Source organism: Phaseolus vulgaris, chromosome 10 (genome assembly GCF_000499845.2).
Source record: "Phaseolus vulgaris cultivar G19833 chromosome 10, P. vulgaris v2.0, whole genome shotgun sequence".
Taxonomy (NCBI): domain Eukaryota; kingdom Viridiplantae; phylum Streptophyta; class Magnoliopsida; order Fabales; family Fabaceae; genus Phaseolus; species Phaseolus vulgaris.
The window spans coordinates 43,143,216-43,166,592 of NC_023750.2; the positions used below are offsets into that span (position 1 = coordinate 43,143,216).

Consider the following 23,377-nt stretch of genomic DNA (forward strand, 5'->3'; position numbering starts at 1 on the left):
TTTTTTATCGATAAAGGTTGTAGTGTATTTGATATATATTTTTGGTAAACTGAAAATAAGGAAATATTCATCAAACTAAATTTTAGTAGTTTCAATGGAAGTCGATTTAATAATTATAGGGTAGACGAGAGTATTTCTCGAGTATTTTCCCACTTCATTTCAATTAAATTGATCTTTGTAATAATTGTAGAATTTTATATTAGAAAGTTTTGTATATTTTTTTAAAAAGAAAATAAGATATCAAATCTTGAATTATTATGACTTTTTTTTGTAGAAACTCTAATATAAAAAATTATACTTATAATTATAACATAACTCTCTTTTATACATTTACTATATTGGTTCTCTACCATAATAGTTTATACAAAATTTGTTTTCTTATTTTATTGGAGGTTTTTTCATCAAAACTTGTAGAGTGAATGAAATGAACTATCTTAACCACATCAAATTATGATTTCTGAATCAATATGTCTTAGAATGAATCAATGTTAGTTTCTTGTAGATCTTACTCAACATGAATATTTTATAAGACATTTTAGTCCTTTAAACCTTTACATAGTGTAAAGATATACGTGGTTCCTAAATTTTTATAGGGTTTAAGAACGTGTGTGTAACTCCTTAAATCTTTGTGGAGACAACAAACACCTGTGTAAATTATGTGAATTCTAGACCTTTGTGGAGGTAAAGATGATTTTTGAAATATTAATTTTTTAGGAGTATTGAATATCTTATATTTTAATTACGATTTGTTTAAGTTAACATACTTTAGTTTCTAGTTTTCTATTTGTGTGATAATTTTTATGATCGAACTTGGTATGAGAGCATATGTGAATCTAGGATTAAGTGATCATCCAATATCAGGTTAGAGGCATGAATGTGTTACTTCTTTTACAAAGCGGACTATTACGAAGTGGACTTTAAGCCTAACTCAACCCCATAAAACCGACTCATAAAGTTGAGGTTTGGACCCACTTATATACAATAAAAGACTCTAATCTCTAGTCGATGTGGAATCTCCAACACACCCCCTCACGCCGAGACTGCCAACTCGTGCGTGGGACTATATATTATGGGTGGTCCGATAGGAGCCTGATAGCGGGTGGCCTGATAAGCCCAACAAATACTCACTAGGATAGGCTCGAAATGGCTCTGATACCATATTACGAAGTGGACTTTAAGCCTAACTCAACCCCATAAAACCGGCTCATAAAGTTGAGGTTTGCACCCACTTATATACAATGAAAGACTCTAATTTCTAGTCGATGTGGGATCTCCAACACGGACAATACCTCAAATGTGATGATATACCTTAGCAATGTTATCTTAATAGACTTGATGTCGGAACACTGACCCCATCCGCGGGAAACGAAAAATTGGCTCCAAAGTCGAACTTTCGTTACTTGTTTCAATACGCTTAATAGTTTCACATCATTTAGGAGTCGATGTCAAGGGCAATTTAAATATAACTTCCTCCCTTAATCCTTTGAAACCACTACAAGAAAATAATTAATTAGAAACCAACTTTAGAGAAAAAAAAAATAATTAGTCATTATATTGAGTAAATTATATATTATTTTTTAGACTAAAAAATTATTGGTATCTAAAGTAGTTTATATTATTTATAAATAGTTTTTAAAATAGTATCTAATTAGCTACTTGGTTTTAGTTACCAATATATTTACCAATATATTGAGAGTTAATAACTTGATAACTAATTAGATACCAATTTAAAAACAATTTATTAATAATATAAATTACTTTAGATTTTTTTTAAATATCTAAGAGCATTTAATTTAGTAAACTTAGTGACTAATTATTTATTGTCTCTAAAATAATTTTTTATTTAATAATTTTTCTAGTGAAACTCTTTTAAAATAAAATCATGACTAAATTTTAAATTCTAAAACAAATAATAACTAGAGTGAAGGTATAACGGTATTATCTTAATCAACTAAGATAAGAAAAAAAATGTCCTTTTAAAATAATTAAAACTACATAATGTAGTTAAAAAAGAACTATTTATAATTAAGAGAATCAAATTATAAGCATCTCCAAATATATTTTAATAATCAATTAAACTTGATACATAAATATGTTTAAATGTATCTATTTTTACATTTATGAGTTACTTTTATCATTGTAATTCAGCAAGCTAGTCTAGCAATTTTAACCAAATAGATTTTTTTTCAAATATTTTTCACCTAATTTCATGTAATGAAGACAAAATGGATGGATTGTGTAACAAAAAAAATCTGATGAGAAATCTTTTAAACAGTATAAAATAAAAACAAATATTTGTTGGGAGAAAAGGTCTAGAACTTCACTTAACATAATAATATCAGTTTCTGTTGAACACATAATGCACAAATTCAGGAGCTAACAGTGCCACACAATGCATTATCTAGAAGTAAAGTTTGTGTAAGATTCCAACAGCAGCAATCATATCAGAAATTAGTTAAGAGTTGTGATGAAAGATGAACAATGTAGCGTGGAAAAGAGGATATTGGGAAATGAGAAGAGCACGTGAAGAAGAGGACTTAATGTGTATTATTATCATCTCATCATCACCCTTTTAAAGAACATGGTGCCCCACTTCATTGTTCTCATGGGAATGAGATATTCTTATTCCACTGCTTCTAGAAGCCCTAATCAATTATTCAACCTTCCCATTTCTATTAAAGAGAAAATGTGATGATATTTTATACGCAGTTGAGTTGATAATGATTGGTGACAACTCTTCAAGCTCATAACCACTAAAGTTTCCACAACCACACCTCCTTTTTCTGCACCAAAATGTTCCTACTCTTAAATTTTTTTTTTAGTGGTTTTTATCATTTAATAAAATTAGAAAGTGTATCAGTCGGGTCCGTACGACATGTGAAGGTCTCACTATTTAATTACAGTTGATTGATATAATTAAGTTTTGTTAGGCTTAATAGAAGATTAATGATCTGTTCGATAGGTGGATGTTTGAGTTCTCGGTCAGGATCAACTAACGAGATTAAATTCATCATGTTTAACAGAAGATTAACGAAGCTAAACAGTAAGCATTAGTTAATAAACTCGTAAACATGATTCAAAACCATCCGGTCCAATAACAAAGGATTAATGATAATCATATAAATAATAATTGATTTCATAAAAAATAAGGTACATCATCATCTGATTGCACTGAGCACTGAATATTGAGTGTCTTTTACAATGTCTTTTACAAGTACTATTTGAATTTGGAATTTACGAGGACGATGATGAAAAACACAAAGAAAGGATTACAAAGCTGTTTTGAGAATAAAAGAAGGAGTGATAAACCTACCAACAATCGTTTGTTCAGTTCTAATCCCGTCCGAAAATAATAAATAATTGTGAAATGAAATGAACTCATATAATAAAAAAAATTGAATGGAAGGTAATAGCATGGAGTAAGTGGAGACAAGTTATTTGAGTTTCAACATGAAAAGTCCAATTATAGAAAGTATCTGCATTTATATATTAATGGACACATAAGACATTTTAGTAACACAACAATCTTCATGTTCAGACAGACAATCATGCATTCTGGAAAAAGATGTCAAACTTGCACTGTTACATACAGCTGGAAGAATAATTTGTCAACAACACTGCAACAGTTTATATCAATGTTCATCACTGTTAACGAGTTTGGTTTCATATTGGATTCTCTGTAATCACCTTTATGATTTTCAGATAAATATATGTTGGTTTTATATTTCCAGTTAATACAGTTTTATGCGCATTAAACAAAAAAATTACGTTAAGTTTAAATACAAACTAATTACTTTTATAATTAAAACATTTAAACATATATATCACCTTAGAAAACTTGAAAATTAATTGTACCTAATTATAATTTCTGTGAGCATGCATCTTATCAGACTATTTAATCATAAACATAAATATTTAATTTTAAGTTTAACTTAATTTTAAAAAAACTTGTTAGTAAAATGAGATTTACATTTACCTATATAGTATGAACTGACTTTATTTATAGTTGATGTGAGATTTTTTACACAATCGAAACCATCAAATTCATGTGTGAGACTATATACTTATAGAGTGGTCAGAAAATAGCTCGATGGTGAATGACAAGATTATCAAACAAACTATCATTATAATAGACTTTGATACCATATTAAAAAATTGATTTTAAATTTAGTTTAACTTTACACAACCAACTTATAAAATTAATTAACACCCATTATGAACTGTGAATCAGCATCATGAGATACTTGTTTGAATATATGTTAGGTTTGGACATATATATTGCCTAACTGATATTACTTGTTCTTATAAAGTGTGAGAAGTCAAGGAATTGTGAAATTTAATGTTTACGAAGATGCGTAAGAGAGACAAAAGCTTGAAACAAGTGTAAAGGTGGCATGATGTTTGTTTTGGTAGCACTCATGATCACCACATGTGTAGTGTGTAGAGACAATTACAAACACACTTACGTAACATAAGAAAGAAGAAGAAGAAAGATTGAGGTTACGAATTTGTAAATCTTATGATGTTTGCGACAACTTAAAGCATTACGAAGTATGCATGTTTATCACTCTTGTGCATGAATCTCCCTCTATAATATGGTGTTTCAAAAAGACACTAAATATATATAAGACTATGCATCCGAGAAGTTAAGAATTTGTTTGGATAAAAAAAATTCAATTTCTACAAAACTTAAATATATTGAATTTAAAATAATTTTACTTTAAATTCTTTCATTTTTTAATATTTTGTTTGTGTAAAACAATTTGAATTTACTAAATTGTATTTTTTTATTTAGATGGGACATATCAATTACCAAAAAATATAAAAATACTAAATACTAAATTTACTATTTTAACCTTTTAAATGAAATACTTTTCATTTAATGTATATACATAAACCAAATTCATTTAATGTATATACATAAACCAAATACGAAGAATGTGTGTTAGGCTAAAGTTCCCTACACCAAATCAGTTATGACATCCACTCAATACTTACTAAAAATATCTATTTTATCTTTAATTTTATGGATATCTATATCCGTAACACAAATAAGTCAGTCTTGGATATGTAAATTTGAAACTAAGATGTGTCTTCCAGATATAACATCCGCAGTAAAAGAATGTCTTCCGGACACTAAGAGCCAAAAAGTTTTTTTTTTTTTCATTTTGGATGCGAAAATCCAGAAAATGTGACAAGGGTAATTTCGAGTTTTAAAAACAATATGGGTGCAGGTAACAATTGATCTAGTGCAGGAAGAATTAACCCTTTTTTAAAAGCATAGCTTTGCATTGCATCGGCTTGTTGGATCTCAGTTCGGGTCCATTAGCGGTGGACTTTTCGGCCCAAAAGAAGGGTCTGATGTCCTATTAACACACAGGCAATTGCTTCCTGCACCATATCATAGGAAAAAAACGAAAATATCCTTAAAAAAATAGGTACATATTAAATTACATTCCGGACTTTCTTTTCCAAAACACAATAATATCTTCCGGATAAATTTTTCCAAAATGTATTATTTTTAAATTTTGGATTTTTTATCCAAAATGGGATTTTGAGTTTTTTTTTTCGGATTTTTATATCCAAAATACAAAAATCTCTGGATCTATTTTTCCAGAATGCATTATTTTCAATTCCGGAATAAAGGGTATTTTTGGAAATTTTGAAATTATGTCTGTGCAAGTTCAAAAGTGTTGGGTGCAGGGAGCATTTGCCCAAAAAAAATATACTTACATGAAATCAAAAGAAGCCCATACCAGACCTCCAAATTTAATTGGGCTAGTGTATCTACAGTTAAAAAAAAATACTTAAAGGGGTATGTTCAATTAAAAATTTAAAAGACTTTTTTTCATGTTGATAAAAAAATTAAAATTGTAATGATGTTTTTAAAGTAATGATTTATGAATTTATACATTTAAAAAAGTCATAAGTATTATATATACTTTTATTTTCAAGGTGAAATGTATACTGAATTATTACTTAAATTGTGTAAATTAAAGTGCATTTTTAGTCACATTTACTATTGGTATTATGAGAAATCACTGTATACTGTTGGAGATTTCATATCGACTATAAATTGAGACACTTTATAGTATATAAGTGAGTACAAACCTCATTTTATAAACGGATCAATTTTATGAGATTGAGTTAGGTTTAAGTTCACTTCTTAATATATACACAATCAATATTTAATTTTAGGATACTCAAACATGACTGAAAATAACAAACAATTTTAGGGTTTTATTATTATGAATCTCTAATTTAAGTGAACAACTTTATAAAATAACAATGTTATATGAATATAACATGCATAAACAGACAAAAGTATAAAATATTATAAAAGAGTATAGAAACAAATAAGAGAAAGCATAAAATTACATATAGGAAGAAAAGAAAACATGTAAAGAATCCACTCACCACTGTTTATTAAAATTGATAAAAACTGTTAAAATGGAAAGTCAAAAAATTCTTTAAATTTATAATTTGCAGAGTAATTTTTTTTTTCTCATCAATATTTTATAATACAATTTTTTTTAAAATCATATATTCTTTTATTTCAAAAATAATTTTAAATTAGAGAACACTGATGCATACGCACAGCTATTTTTGTAAGAGATTCCTAACCTATAATGAATAATTCCTATCCTAGTTGGTCCAGCCCCATTGGTATCCGTGTCCATGCATATCATTTGTTAAAAATGTTTCTCATCCTTATTGTTGAGCCCATCGTCCTATCCAAATACACCCAAAACTTTTTATATTGAAATTTTAATTATAATTTATTACAAAAAAAAATTCTTAATAAATATTTTAAAATTACACATAAAACTAATTTGAAATAAATAAATATTATTAAGAAGTGAATTTTAAACCTAACTCAATCTCATGAAATCGACTCATAAGATGAGATTTGCACGTACTTATATATTATGAAATGCCTTATTCTAGTTGATGTATGATCTCCAACGCAATTCTCTCACACAAAGACTACCAACTCGTGTGAGACTATATATTATGGATGATTCGATAACGATCAAATAACAAGTTCCTCAATAAGTCTAACAAATCTTTCCTAAATTAAACCAACTTGTATGTGAAATTATATATTAGTATCCTATAATTCCAAATAATCATTTAAATAAATTCTAATAATATTATAATGTTGATTGGAATAAATTGATAGAGATAAAAAAAAATTAGTAATTTTGGTAATTAGATATTGAGGAAAGTAAATGGTAATTTCATGGTATAAGGCGAGAAAGTGAGCGCACACACATCTAAGAGTTTGGTTGCTTCGTTGGTGTTCACAGTAGGGTTGCTCTTTGCTTTGCAGCTCACAAAACGCCACCATTCTCTCTCTCTCTATTCTCTCGTGACCCTATCATTTATTTTCATTCTATTCCCAATTCCATCGAATCTCTCTCTCTCTCTCTCTCTCTCGGCAACACACTCTGCAACAAACAATGGGCGCTTCTCTGCCTTCCAAGGAGGCCAACCTCTTCAAGCTTATCGTCGTAAGTCTCGATTCGCACTCCATTCTCGCTTACTTTTTCTGCTTGCTCATAGAAACTCCGCGCAGCTTCACTCACTGTGTGTCTTTCACATCGTAAAACCCTAGATTCTGTTATCACGCTATATTCGCTCATTTACAATCTCCAGGAATCTACCAGAACGATATTAGGGATCTTCGCTTGAATTTCCTTCGTATATTTTGTGATGTCTTTTGGAATTGGTCGTTTCGTGCTTTGGACTTTGAGCTTGTTGCCTGGCTTCACTGTGCTCTTTGTTTTATATAGGAAGTAGTGTCTTTAGGTGCTGCAAATCTGGGAGAGAAGTTTAAGGGAAGGGAAATTGGGATATTCAGTTAAATTGTGTTTTTGTTTTGTAATTGTTGTAATTTGGAAGTACTCACTGGTGTATCGGGTTTTCGCGGGATTAGTGGTTGGTTGGTTGGAAATTCGGCACTCCAGGGTGTGAGTTTTTTGGTTTCTCTGTTTTTCTCCATCTCCCTCACATAGGATTTTGGAAGTTCGAACTGATGTTAAAATGACTTAATATGGTTGTTTTTTTTATCAAAGAGAATGTTGCATGGTCCGCTGCATGGGATTCTACAGCCATGGAGAACAATGATAGATTGTTTGTAAAATATTGGCGTCCATGTATGCGTGCTGCAAGCTACTTGACTAGGCCATGCTGTGAATAATAAATACAGTAAAATTTGGAACAATGTTGTTGCATCTTTAAGGAGTTAAATTGAAAAAGGACGCCGTAGTTGAAGTTGATTCCCATGCTTTGAATATGTTTGGCATTGTTCTTGTTCTTTGTAATTGGTTTTCCTCTACGGAAAAAAAAAACATTTGTCGTTTGCGAGCTCTTGTAACTAAAAATTGGTTATATTATCATTAAGATATTTATCCAAGTGAAATAATATTGTTTTTGAGATGGTGGGTAAATTTGATGCGAAGGTTACGTGTCACTGTTCTTCTTTCTGCAGAAATCATATGAAACCAAACAGTATAAAAAGGGCCTCAAAGCTGCTGATACCATTCTGAAAAAATTTCCAGACCATGGAGGTATACTTTTTTGTGGTTATTTTCTGAGCTTTAATTTTTTTATCAGGGGTCATTTTATCTACCCCCTTAACTATTTAAGTCATGCAATTTTAGCTTCCATTCCCCTTTCTATCTATTATTTCTTATTTGCGGCATGTTTTGCTTCTTTGGTCATAATTTTATTTATGTGTCCGTTTCTGTTTCTTGATGATAGAAACTTTATCGATGAAGGGTTTGACACTAAATTGCATGGATCGTAAGTCCGAAGCATATGAACTTGTTCGTCAAGGATTAAAGGTTTGTTTGTTGTCTTTGATTTTACTTCATTTATCTATTCTATCTTACATATCTGTTTGTCGGATGATCCAGCTCTGATTTTTGTTTTGGTACAGAATGATCTTAAAAGTCATGTTTGCTGGCATGTTTATGGTCTCCTTTATCGATCAGACAGAGAATACAGGGAGGCGATCAAGTGCTATCGAAATGCACTGAAAATAGATCCTGACAATATTGAAATTCTTCGTGACCTATCACTCCTACAGGTAGCATCTTAAATCCATTTGCCTTTATTTTGCTTCTCTACATATCAATAAATTTAATTTGGATGTAAGTCTTTATGGTGGCGTGTGCTTAAGTTTGAAAATCATAATATTAGTCTGTTAAACAAGTGGAAGCATTTTCTTTTGCTATCTGTTTTCATTTCCTAGAGATCACTCCCATTTGTAAATTTTTGAAATTATCTATGGTTGGATTAGTTTTTTATTGTAGCTACTAAGTTGTCTCAACTTTTTCAACTTACAGTCCCGACTTTGAAATTTGTGAATGAGACCGTCAAAATGATAATTTGTTGTTTCTGTTAGAATAGTTTATTATTTGTTTGTTCTACAACTTTGACAAGGTTGCTTTTTGGTTGTATCTAGCTTATGGGTTAAGGGTCATAGACTGTAGCCTTTTTCCTTTGATTGTTCTTGTCCTTACCTTTTTCACACACACACATGCATACATACACACACATAAAATACATTAGCTGAGGCAATACTCATTGAGTTTTGATATCCTTTAAGTTCAAGTTTCTATCAGAGTGAGTAAGATCTCGCTCTACATTCTGTTGTTGCCAGTACATCACTGTTTGCCACTGTCCGCCATCTATGTCTGCCATTTGCCGCCTTTTATGAACCCAAGGTTAGCTGCACCTCAGGGAGTTCAATTCAACTCAAGACGTTGCAAGACCTAATACTTAGGTACACTGTGTCACACACCAATATTTCTGATGCTCTGTGGGGTGTACAGCTTGTCAGACTCTCATCTGACCACCTCTAGTAACTTCATCGGCTACATATGGGCACATTTCTGCCCTTGGTTCTCAGTTTTGACCTACTTGAAGGCGTTGGGCACGCCACTCCCTAAAATAGTGTTTCGTGCCCTTGAAGTGGCCTTCATAGGTTCTGTTTTCCCTATCATTACAAATGCAAAATTAAAGTGGAAAAATTACTTGTCTTGGTCTGTCTATGTGGTGTTGTGGCTCCTTGGTCAAGGATACCATGACCATCTGGGGAAGGAAGCTAATTTGACAATAAATACACTGTTAAAAGATGAGTAACAAAATGTTAATTTTCCGTGTTAAAATTGACATGGAAGGTGTTGTAACATTCCAATACTTCTATTGGCAACATTCTGTGTTGTTGTAAATATAAGTTTATTCAAGTTTGATTCAGTATCATATTTCCCTTGCCATGAACTACAGTAGATAAATGTTTCTCTGCTGTACTATTTTGCTGTGGATTTAATACTTTTCATTAAATATATCTGCATGTGAATATATCTCCAGTGATTTTTTTATGATTTGATTATGATGTTTTTTACACTTCACTCACAGGCACAAATGCGAGATTTAACAGGCTTTGTCGAGACAAGACAACAACTTTTGACTTTGAAGCCAAATCATCGCATGAATTGGATTGGATTTTCTGTAGCCCATCATTTGAACTCCAAGTATGATTTGGATTTGAATTGAATTTTTTTTTTCCGAAATGGTGATAGTCATTGGCCTCAAATCTATTTTTTTCACAAGCTTCTTTTGCAGGTTTATGTTCTTGATATAAATAATCAATGCATGCAATTTATAATTTTATCCCTATTTTACTTTCTTTTCCCCCATTTTTTATTTGTAATTGGCAGTTGTGTGTCTCTGTGGTATGAGTTTTTTGAAGTAATATTTAGGTTTTATAGATGGCTATTGAGATTTGCTATTATAGAAATATCATAATTTTGTTCGTATGGTTGTTTGTAATATTGATCTTTTTGAATGTGTGCCAGTGCATCCAAAGCAGTTGAGATTTTGGAAGCGTATGAAGGGACTTTGGAAGAGGATTATCCTCCAGAAAATGAAGGGTGTGAGCATGGGGAAATGCTTTTGTACAAGGTTTCAGTTGTTTCTTTTTTTATGCACAATTACTATTTAGACATTAAGTGCTTGATGTATTTTTTTTACCATAATTAGCATTTTGTATGCATGAGAATTTCAATTTGCTACTTTTTTTATTTATCTTTTAGATATCAAACTTTTAAACGAAACTGCTAATATTTACTTGAAAACTGTATGAGAGAATCTTGTGACTTTGAAGCCTCTATTGAAGGACTGTTTGGACACATTGACCTTTTCTCTGTCAAATTCAGTTATCTGGATTTATGAATTTTTGCCATGTTGTCTTACTGGATTGTCAGATTGGCAATATAATGAACGGGCTTCCTGATTGGGTCAACCCTTGGTCCAAAACCTGGCCTATTTAAAATTGAATCCAACATATATGGTAGTGACTGTCTGGTACAAGTCTTGGTATTGGTGACTTATGCCAAGCATTGTGAATTCCAAGGTTGTTTCCTCGGTTGTGTTCATTATACCCGGAAGCTTCTGTCAATTAGATAATCATCGGACCGTGTAATTGAAGTGTATTTTGGCTGTATGTGATGCCTTTTTATATGCTAATGATGGCTGGTATTCACTACGGCTTCATAAGTTCGATGAATTTTTTTGTTACTTTGATACTAAAATTAAAGATTTTGATATGATCATAGTCAAATGACATTGTATTGAATATGAATTTTTTGGCTGTCAATTCTATGGTTGAATGTTCAAGAATAGGAAATCTTTATATGGTTTGACTACTGACATTATTTTTCCCTGTGGTGTTTCTCTGCACCAAATACTATTGCCCAGATCTCGTTGTTAGATGAATGTGGGTTTCTCGAGAGAGCACTTGAGGAGTTGCACAAAAAAGAATTTAAAATTGTATGTATGTTTTAGTTTTATTAACTTGGGTAATTTGATAAATGTAACTACTATATGAGTTCTAACTTGCTTTTGATTATGTCTTCCTAGGTTGATAAGCTTGCATACAAAGAACAGGAGGTGTCACTTTTAGTAAAGCTTGGTCGCTTAGAAGAAGGCGAAGCTTTGTACCGGGCATTACTTTCCATGAATCCTGATAATTATAGGTGATCTTTGTTGCAACATATATTTTAGGTTTGAGTGTATCAGTTGATTTTTTTGCAACTTATGGTATACTATAAGAGATTCACTAATTCTAACTTATCTAACTTCTTAAACTTCGTAGTTATACTTGCTTTTTTTTTTTCTTTTTCACTTCTCATTTTTTTATGTGCCTCAGTTTGGTACTGGAAACTGTTGTTTACCTTCTTAAGGCGGGTTCTATGTGAAATTAGATTAGGATAAGCGGTGCATGTCTTGTCCTAATTTTAAGAGAAATTATCTTTTTTACTAGCCATTGGTGTAAATGCACGAGGGGGATGATTTTAATTCAGTTGCAGAATAGTTTTAAATTTTGCTTTTCTTTTAAACTTGGTCCTATTCGGTTTGATGCATTATCTACTACACTGTATTTTTTGTATATGATAAGCAGTGCATGTCTTGTTCTAGTTTTAATGGGAATTAAAATCTTTTTTATTACTGTTCGGTAAATTGACTAGGGATGATTTTGTTTCAGTTGCAGAATTTGGTTCTATTCGGTTTGATGTGTTATTTACAGTTGTCTACTCTGTATTTGTGTATATTATACTGCTCATTTTGTTTATTTATGCTTGTTGTAACTGAAGTTTAGTTCATGATTCACGTTTATTCAGATACTATGAAGGACTCCAAAAGTGTGTTGGACTTTATTTAGAAGATGGGCAGTACTCGCCTGATCAAATAGACCAGTTAGATTCATTGTACAAAGCAATTGTACAACAATACAAGTGGTCTTCCGCTGTTAAGGTAATCCTTTGTATTATTATTGCAGATGTTTTTACCTGCTATTTAACATCTACCATCATGTATTACAGTTATCACTTAGCTAATATTTCTGCCATGTTATATATATATGTGTGTGTGTCTTTGTATCACAATGAGTTGTGATATATTCATTACATCCTTTCTCTGGAAATGGGTTTAGCCATTCAAATATTGCTCCATTGCTATTTAATTTATTACGAGATGGGATTTTCAAATTTTCTTGCTTTATGGTAAATACTGAGAAAACTTGGATTTAATATCTATTAGCATAATAAGTGTGTGACCATAGGGTTTTTAGTTTCTCTCTCTCTTGTATAACAATTCAGGAAGATATATGCCAATGAAGGAATCCTTGTTTTGTTACTCCACTTGTATATTTCTTAGCAACATGAGTGTTATTGTTTATTTAATGAAGTACATTCTTTTTAAACTTTTTATTTGCCAGAGAATACCTCTAGATTTTCTACAAGGTGACAAATTTCGAGAAGCAGCAGACAATTATATTAGGCCTCTCCTAACCAAGGTTTACAAAATTCCCTTTCATATTGTATTATGTCTAGCTCAGTTGTTCCAAAATTGATTGGATTTCTTTTGATGTTGTTTCTAGGGAGTTCCCTCTCTATTCTCTGATCTATCATCTTTGTACAATCACCCTGGGAAGGTTAGTCTTGTCACATATATTTATACTATTGAGTGTTTCAGATTTCGTATGCTTATTTTTTTCTGCCATTCATTTGAGCCTGGAGATTACTGGTTTTGTGGATTTTGATTGTTTCCTTTTCCTTAAACTTTGTACAGGCAGATATTTTGGAACAACTTATTCTTGAGTTAGAGCAGTCAATTAGGATGTCAGGCCAATATCCTGGAGGGTAAAATATTTGTTTACTTTTGTGTGTAACACATGAATGAAGTAAAATGTTTATACAGTGCCTATGTTAGGAATTTTTTCTTGGTTAGCTCTTGCTTGAAGAGGAGAACTTCAAGACAAACACATTCACTTAAAATTTCCTTGCAACAACCATAAGTAAATAACCAAAATGAAACCAACATCCCTTATCCACAAGGCCATGATATGACGAATGCCCTTATAATTGGTACTTTTGAATTCCTTTCTTGTGTTTTATGGCTAACCAATGTTTCTCTTTCACAGGACGGACAAAGAACCCCCTTCAACTCTTATGTGGACTTTGTTTTTATTGGCTCAGGTTGGTGTCTATTATTTGATTTTTAGATTAATTATCACCTTTTTACTAAGAAAATTTGTACTTGTGCAGCATTATGACAGACGGGGTCAATTTGAAATTGCTCTTTCTAAAATTGATGAAGCTATAGAACATACACCCACAGTCATTGATCTATATTCTGTCAAGGTTTGTTGGAGTTATAAACTCTTCTCATTTCTTTCTAGTCCTTTTGTTATATGATAAACCCTTCACAATTCAAATCCTATCCCTTTCACACAATTCTGGTACGTGTTTGATTTGAACGTTAAGATGAATATTAAATGACTTTTTTTCTTATGATAATTGAATGAATTTGTTCCATTTTATATCCAATATAAATCACATGATTTAATGAGTTGCTATTTTAATTTTAATTTTACCAATTTTTGTGAAAAAATTAAAAAAATCGTATCTTAAATTGTTAGATGAAAAGGAATTAAAGGAGCATTTCTTAACTTATCTATTTGACTATTCCACTGCCTTATTTGTCACTCACTCATTCAATGCATTCACTATTTGGTTATTTCATTGACCTGTTTGCATTCTCTAAAATATAGGCTTTACAAGCGCGCGTGTGCACACTTATGGTTAAGATGTTTTATTTTATCTATTTCAAGATTCATATTGGAGTAAAAACTAATACAGTTTTACTTCAATAGTTAAAATATTATATCGAACTCTATATCTTCTATGTGATATATTTGAAGTGATATTTAGTTCTCAAAATTGTATGATTGTATACAAATTATGATACATAATTCAATATATACCAAATTGAAAGATTGTTGTTTCTATTTGTGAAACAGAGTCGTATACTGAAGCATGCTGGTGATTTGGTTGCTGCTGCTGCATTTGCAGATGAAGCTAGGTGTATGGATCTTGCTGATCGTTATGTTAATAGTGAGTGTGTTAAGCGGATGTTGCAGGCTGATCAGGTTTTTGTCTATCTTTTGGTTATATTTGGATGTTAACTACACAGGCATTGTGATTTTCCATTTTTCATTTTCTGATCTGCTTTATTCATATCTGTTCCTTTGATACAAAGGTGTCTTTGGCCGAAAAAACTGCTGTATTGTTCACAAAGGATGGGGATCAACACAATAACCTTCATGATATGCAGTGCATGTGGTTGGTATATCATGATATTTTAATATTATGCACTGTTTAATGAGTACTGTGTTTTAATTACTTAATGTGTCACATCTACCTTTGGAAGGTATGAGCTTGCCTCGGGCGAAAGTTATTTTCGCCAGGGTGATCTTGGACGGGCACTAAAAAAATATTTAGCAGTGGAGAAGCATTATGCTGATATCACGGAGGACCAATTTGATTTTCATTCTTACTGCTTACGGAAAATGACTTTGCGGACTTATGTGGAAATGCTGAAATTTCAAGACCAATTGCATTCACATTCATATTTTCACAAAGCAGCAGCTGGGGCTATCAGGTGAATAGCTTGTTGTCTTTTGTTGGCATTGTGCTATGCTGAATGAGTTATATCTGTTAATATTGTCTGGTGATTTGATTAACTGGATTATCATGGGAGTTAAAAGTGGAGGTCCAATGCATATGCATATGGGAAACTAAACATGTGTGATTTTTTTTTAAAGTTTCTTCATTGTTACATGCAAGAGCAAGAGTTTTTTTTTACGTAGTTTGGTGTTAATTTTTGGTTTTATACCCTAAAGATCCTCAAGGACTGTTGTCTGTTCTGCCTTATTTAATACCAGTAAAGCAATCTACTTCTGAGTTCTGAATGTTTTATGATCTCATAAACGTAACACTTTGAGTTGCAGATGCTATATTAAGTTGTATGATTCTCCCCCAAAGTCTACAGCAGAGGAAGATGATAATATGTCAAAGTTGCTTCCTTCTCAGAAGAAGAAAATGAGGCAAAAACAGAGAAAGGCAGAAGCAAGAGCCAAAAAAGTATTGTAGTCGATTTCTATAGTTTCTATTGACCTGCCTGTGGGAAAGGTACTGATCCTGTTGTTTACATTTTTTATTAGGAGGCAGAAGAAAAGAATGAAGAGTTAAGTTCAAGTGGGGTATCGAAGTCTGGGAAACGGCATGTAAAACCTGTTGATCCTGATCCAAATGGGGAGAAGTTGCTGCAGGTTCAAATTTAATGCATTCAATGTCTATTAGAATACATGAAAATATCTAATTATATCTGAGTAATGTTGAGTATATTAAGATTATATCTTAGATTCTCATTTCGCTGTTCTAAAATTTCATTTAGTGCTCAGAATAAATTTTTTCTGCATAAGATCATGTAGATGAGTAGGTACAGGCTCTACCCCTCGGGTGATTGTCACTTTGCATATTTGCATTTTGGGTCTTTGAAGGAAAACCGTAAACACATCTAATCATCACTGTATGCTATAAAAAATGAAAGGGTTTTAGAAATACATAATACAAATAGTTTTTTTCTACTGTTCTAATCAGGATTCAGGAGGACGGAGTTGGAAACGTACTAGCATAGTGTGGATGGTTATATAGGGTTTTGTTTCATTATATAAATCTGAATAACATTTGTTGGTGGTCCTTCGTATTTTTTAAAAATAAAATTTATTGTAAAAATAAAAAATTATATGGACTTTGACAAGTTAAAAGGCTACAGTGCATACTTTTGATGTTAAAAAACGCATGTGCATTACAAGTTTAAAAAAATTTAAAATTTGTATAAATAAAGCATAATAGTGTCAGGATTAAACATGCTAATTTCAACGTCATAATGTTTCTTTACATATTCATTTTAGAAATTCACCTTGTGTTTTCCCTATGTAGGTTGAAGATCCACTGTCAGAAGCTACTAAATACTTGAAGTTGCTGCAGAAGAATTCCCCTGATTCATTGGAGACACACTTGCTCTCTTTTGAATTATATACAAGGAAACAAAAGACTTTGCTTGCTTTTCAGGTAGGAGGAGCCCAGTAACTTAATTTATCTAGCATCATTTGCTTCATATTTAAGTAATTACACTTCTTTCTCCGTGGGATTGTAGGCTGTGAAGCAGTTACTGAGATTGGACTCTGAACACCCTGATTCTCATCGTTGCTTGGTATGGTGTCTCTAAAAATTTACTCTTGTAATATTTTCATATTAAACTAAAATTGATAATACAATTTAATCTCATAATAATCGCCCACTAAGCTATTTTTTTTATATAACAGTAGTAGGAATAATAATAATGATAGTAATAAAAAAACTGTATTGATAATTGCTTTACTTTAAATCCTTGTCTTTATCAAGAATTGCATGGCACATAATTGCAAGAAAAGTGTACCATAGGATTTGGTACCGGCTTCTCCTAGTATGTTTTTTTATTTCATTTTTCTCATTTTCCCCTTTGTTCTTTTCTCCATCAAACACACACAAGGGGGGAAAACCTCTTTCTACTTGGATTTATTCGGGTCCATATGTTGCAGATTAAATTCTTCCATAAAGTGGGATCCATGAATGCTCCTGCAACTGATAGTGAGAAACTGATTTGGAGCGTCTTAGAGGCTGAGCGCCCAAATATTAGGTTCTTAATTCAGAATTTTTCCTCCTTTTGTTTTCTTGGGGATTCGTATCTACAATTCTTTTATTCATTTTATGATTATAATCTGATTTTAATTTTATCTGCTTTCTTTTTTGCAGCCAGGTGCATGAGAAATCCCTGTTTGAGGCAAACAACTCTGTCCTTGAAAAACACAAAGGTCATAGTGAACTTTATCGTCAACATGCAATGCATATCTTTCAAGTTTCTTTAGGAAAGTTTCTTAATTTTGTTTCTGTTTGCAGATTCTTTGATGCATAGAGCAGCTTTTGTAGAAGTCTTGCACATTTTAGATTCAAACAGAAAATCTGAGGCTGTAAAGTTCATTGAAGAGTCAACAAATAACACTGTGCCCAGGTAATGCTTTACAACATTTTAAGTGATGCTCTCATGCTCATTCAACACATTCTTTTTGAAGTTAAAGTAAAAAAATAAGAATTTTAGAAATAGGAGAGACAGATAGAGTTGGAGAACAAAGAGTGAAGAGAAGTTAGTTTTTTTTCAATTTTTTTCCAAAACCTCCTTGACCTTGTCTTTTTGAGTTCCCTTTTTCCTTTTTTTTAAAATAAATAAAATAGTTGTTTATTTTCCTATTAAATTCAAATTTTGTTTTTGGTTCCTAATATATTTTTTTAACTTTTTTGTCCATAATATAGTTTAAAAGTAATTGTCTAAATCGTTTTATTTTACTGTTCAAAGTTTTATCTAAACAAATATACAATTCATTAGGAACAGAAAGGTTACATTTTTTTATTAGAGACCAAAAGCAAAATTTGGAAATTTATCAAGAACCATAATCATATTTATGCCTTTATTTATTTAAGAATTTTAATGAAACTTGTTTAAAACATTATTTCCTTTTAAGAAGAGAAACCCCATGAGGCTGGGCCAAACTAATGTGTTTCTGACACATGCATATGCTGGTCGTGTATTGGGTTAAGATATCATTTTCTTATATAGATCACATACTGCACATACTTTGATTTGAGAAAGCTTGTTGGAATTCATCATCTCACCCCTCCACTGTTTGTTTTTTGGTGTGAGGCGGTTGCTTATGAGAGTAATCCATGGCATGGTGAGAAGATGGGAAAAAATAGTAAGGGTTGAGGACACCCACTCGGAGAGTTGAGATTGTGAGTGGGGGACATACAACCATCCTGTTTTTTGTGGATGAAGATGGATGGGTTTCTTCCCGAATTGCCAAACGGTATTTCTGTGTAAAGACAGTCCCCTGTCTTGTTTCTAATTTTAATTTTTAAAAGGTGGTGGTCAAGTCGTTTTCTTTATTCCAGAGATGGAAACAAGGGTCAAGATGCCCAAGTGAAATACATACTGGATCTCAGGTCAAGTGTAGCAGATTACCAACAAAACAATACTAGAAGTCTTTAAAATGAAGATTTTTAAAAAAGTGACTTTTTTTCTTTTAAATTATTGTGCCTGAATAGTTGCTTATGTATGTATCTTGTCCTATAATTTATGGACTCGGACGTGTCAATGTTCATGTTTGTTTCTGTGTGTGATTTATGAAATTAATCTCTTTATTTATTTTCTAGATTCATTTTAGCTGTCAAATCTTAGTAATGGTATTACTGAGTCTTTCAATACATATCTTATGCTAGAAATGGAGCACTTGGACCAATCAGGGAATGGAAACTTAAAGACTGTATTGCGGTTCACAATCTTCTTGGAACAGTTCTTGCTGATCAGGATGCTGCATTGAGTAAGTATAACTTGGATTTTTATGTTGCCTGGCTAATTTTTCTGTTGGTTGGCTTGGACGTAAGGGGAAGTGCGTATGGTAATTTTAGCACGTGATATTTTCTGCAGATGATACTTATTATTTCCACAAATAAAGTGTTTCGACTTCCTTTTCCTGCGCTGAAAGATTAAAATTACTACTTGCTTTGAAGCAGACACGATTTCCTATTTTTAAGGAAAAAAGGGACTAAAGGAGATGAGAATTGTTCGCTAAAACATTTAGTTATTTTAATATTTTTCTACTCACATTTAGTGTTCTCGGTTTACATTTAATTCCATTTTCTTGTCCATATTTGTAATAGTGCAATAAAGCATCGGAGATTAATTCTATGTACTCTTGCAGGATGGAAGGTGCGATGTGTGGATTACTTTCCATATTCTACATACTTTGAGGGAAGGCACAGCTCTGCCTCTCCCAACTCAGCCTTCAACCAGTTACGTAAGAACTCAGAAAGTGAGAGTAGTAACCACATCACATCAAACGGGAAAGTAGAGGCATTTAAAGATCTCACTATCTGATAAAGTCGAATGCATCCATGAGATGAGGCTAAGAGACATGCGTGTTACCCAGTTTGGATGCTTATTAAACCAAACGGCATTTGACACTCCCAGAAACGACCGTGTTGCAGTTTGCGGCAACAAAGGTCACAGTTTTGGTGCGGGTTATGGCAAACTCTACACTCCATGTATTTTCTTTGCATGATTTCTCCCTCCCATCTGTGATATTTATTTGGTTTGCAAATGTGTATAATTTTACCTCAATTATTATGTCTTAGGATTGACTTTTTCAATTTGTTTCACCCCTTTTTTCTGAGAGGTGGTAGACGGGGCTCCATGGGCCTTTACCACTGTCTTAGATTTTCATTTTGGTCGTTGGGAGAGCTACACAATCATTTAGGTTTTGGTCCTGCATCCAGCCAACATATATATAGGGAGAGCATGTTGTATCTTTCCTATTTAATTGGTCTATTCATGTATAACCATTAACTTATGTGAAAGTTTTGCAACTGGATGCCAAAATGACGTAATTTTGGATGATGAATTCAGTAAAAAAAAATGGAGGTTGGTAGAACTGCTGTATGTGGGCACCATTTGGTTTACCAGTTTTAGTTGAATCAAAAGTCTGATACAATAAACACAACAAAATGTGTGGTACCTAAAAACTGTGAGCGAGGAATCAAGTTTAGAGAATGAAGGAAACAAACTGTTTTAGTGTGAAAACGATATCTAATTTTTTATTGCGATAATTGAATTTCATTATGCAAACTTACGATGAATTCAAAATCCTCGTGCGTTTTCTCTATACTTTTGTATGGTACTTTGTACTTGAAGATAAATTTTACTTAATACTTTAATATTTTGTTATGTAATTTTTTTTATATTAAAAGAGTTAAATAATTTGAACATAACATAGGAAGCTGAATCATCCCAAAAAAATGTTGATTATAATTGATTTGCTTGTTCATAATTGTGATTTTGATGGTGATGCATGGGAGTTGCTTCGTATATTCAGTTTTGCGCATGAGCATATGTGTAAGTTAAATAACATTAATTTTTTTTTATCTTACTTACAAATTTAAGATGTTAATAAAAGCAAGTTAACATCAATAATATAAAATTGATTTTAAAATTAAAAGCAGCACATTTCTTTTAGCATGACAAAAGTTAGAAAGAAAGATAATGTTTCAAATATAAGATAAAAAATTCTAATTAAAAAAATATTAATAGAAACGAGATTCTATCTTAAATGAATCTTTATCAAATGGAAGGTTTTTCAACAAGAAAGTTATCACTGTTATATATTTAAAATCAGTCCTGCTGAAGTTAGTAAAACTATCAATGAAAAACCTAATTTACAAAATAAATCCTACAACTATGATTCAATTACTCTTTCCGCAGGTTAAAAAATATCTAAAATAAAATATATTTAGGATTTTTTAAAATATTAAAGGATATGGATACAAAACTTGTAAAAGAAAGCTAATATCGATTGTCTTTTTATAATTCTTAATTGGTCCTCTTATACATGTGTATAACCTTTATTTTGTTTTTTTATTTTAATAATTGACTATTTATTTTTTATTTTCTCTCTTTAACTAAATTTAGAATGAGTGATTTTTCTATCGACAAACAATAAATAAAATAATATAAAACACGTAAAGGGTGCTTCAACCGTGTTACAAAGAGAAAGTCTAATAAAGAGAACCTTCAACCAAACTTACAAGATCCAAGAGAACTACATACTTTTGTGCCCCAAAATCAACATCATCAGAAAAGTTTTTCCAAAATCCTGCTCCACTAATAATTTAATGAAAAATCAACTACTAAAAAGTCTTATTTTCAAATATACTTAATTGTATCACAACCTTAATATATATATATATATATATATATATATTTTATTTTTATTTTTTTTATTTTTTTTATAGTACAAACAACACAAAATAATATTAAGAGCATAAATATGTTTAAACTCTTTAAAAATCCTCCTTTAAATACACTTAAAATGAGTGCTTTTATATGTTGATACCATCTATTTTGATTTAATAGAAAAAAATGGAAGAGATGTTTCTTTTCATATCCTTTCACTTCCTTTTTTTTTCTCTTTTTTTTATAATAAAAATTGAACAAGTTCTAGTTTAAGTTGTTCCAAAAAATTTGGTTTGGTTTAGGTAGAATATTTGAGGATTTGGTTAGATGTTAATGAATTAGTTGAAAATGAAGGATGAAGGTGATATGGTAGGGAAGAAGTGGCATGAGCACGTGTGGGGGCTATGGTGAGAATCTCATGCCGATGTTGAAGCCATGGGAAACATATGCTCGGTTGGGAACAGACACTTTACAAGGTTCGGATTTACATACTTTAGTTGCAAGCTGTTCTCTTCTGTTCTGTTTTCTCTATCTCTTCTGTTCTGTTGTGTTCTGTTGTGATGTTCACCAAACAACTTCCGCCCACACATGTCTCTTGTTTTAGCAGAAGCACCAACATCGCAACACTGTCTAAAACTGGTCCTCATATATTCTCTATAACCACTCAATCAAAAACAAAAAGATATGTGCTTCCTTATTAACAATTTACTCTTCAAAATTCCTTTTTCTTCTTCGTATAAATTAACCACAGATGTGCTGAAAACAACAATTAATTTAGATGTGTTTTGTTTTTATTGGGCCTCTCAAACAATTAACTCCTTCTCTTCTTCACGATTTCTCGGTCTCTTAGTTATGACTTGAACTTTCGGTTATTGGATCAATTGACTTGGATTTTTTGTTATGTGAGTTTGAGTTTGTTCTCGCTAATGGATTTGAGCTATCAGTTGCATGTTGGATTTGGGTCAATTTTCAGCTTCTGGGTTCAGACTCACTTTCGGTTGGATGTGTACCTATAAGATGCTCAAATGATAATACGAGAATCAGTTTGTTTAATTTATCACAACAAGACTCTACTTACTTGTTAAACTTACTTGTTAAACAAATCACTTATTTATAATGTTCATTGTTGGATTTTAACTTGATTGAGTTTTTACTTTTCATAGTTACTAAATCTATTTTTAATGCTTTAAACTTATTTATTAAGAATAGAGTGTTATCTTATTTTATTATTTATTTATATTATTCTAATTTTATTTATCTTTTAATACGTTAAACTTTCAAATTTTCGGCTATATGTTTAAATCAAATAATCTTGCATGCGAAAAGCAAATGAATTTTATGTTTCATCTTAGTCAAAACGTGGTAGCATACATATCAGTGTATATATATATATAACTTTTGATGTAAATAAATTTTTAATTTTTCTTTAAGAAAATCAAGATTATTCAGGAATTCTTTCATACATAGAAGTCAGTTAATTCTAATGTATTTAAAAACTTAGTGTATTTTGAGAATGGATAATTAGACATGCTATTCCAACTAAATTATTATACTGTTTCAAAATGTATACTTATTTTAACAATATTATATTAATAGTCAGAATTTTGTGTAATAGATAATTTTTTACATGATATTATAT

General features: G+C 31.4%; 1 protein-coding gene across 1 annotated transcript; it reads left to right on the plus strand.

Moving 5' to 3' along the window:
- The first annotated feature begins 7,245 nt into the window (after positions 1-7,245).
- LOC137819727 (N-terminal acetyltransferase A complex auxiliary subunit NAA15-like) lies at positions 7,246-20,440 on the plus strand. The gene is made up of 26 exons (XM_068623676.1): positions 7,246-7,514; positions 8,495-8,573; positions 8,767-8,849; positions 8,945-9,094; positions 10,429-10,544; positions 10,869-10,974; positions 11,770-11,841; positions 11,932-12,047; positions 12,693-12,825; positions 13,289-13,366; positions 13,451-13,504; positions 13,642-13,712; positions 13,994-14,048; positions 14,118-14,213; positions 14,873-15,001; positions 15,112-15,194; positions 15,283-15,513; positions 15,863-15,995; positions 16,076-16,183; positions 16,857-16,988; positions 17,074-17,130; positions 17,498-17,595; positions 17,712-17,770; positions 17,856-17,967; positions 19,230-19,330; positions 19,712-20,440. Exons 1-26 carry the CDS (start codon positions 7,464-7,466, stop codon positions 19,885-19,887), a joined length of 2,679 nt encoding a protein of 892 aa, XP_068479777.1. The 5' UTR covers positions 7,246-7,463; the 3' UTR covers positions 19,888-20,440.
- The last annotated feature ends 2,937 nt before the right edge of the window (positions 20,441-23,377 follow it).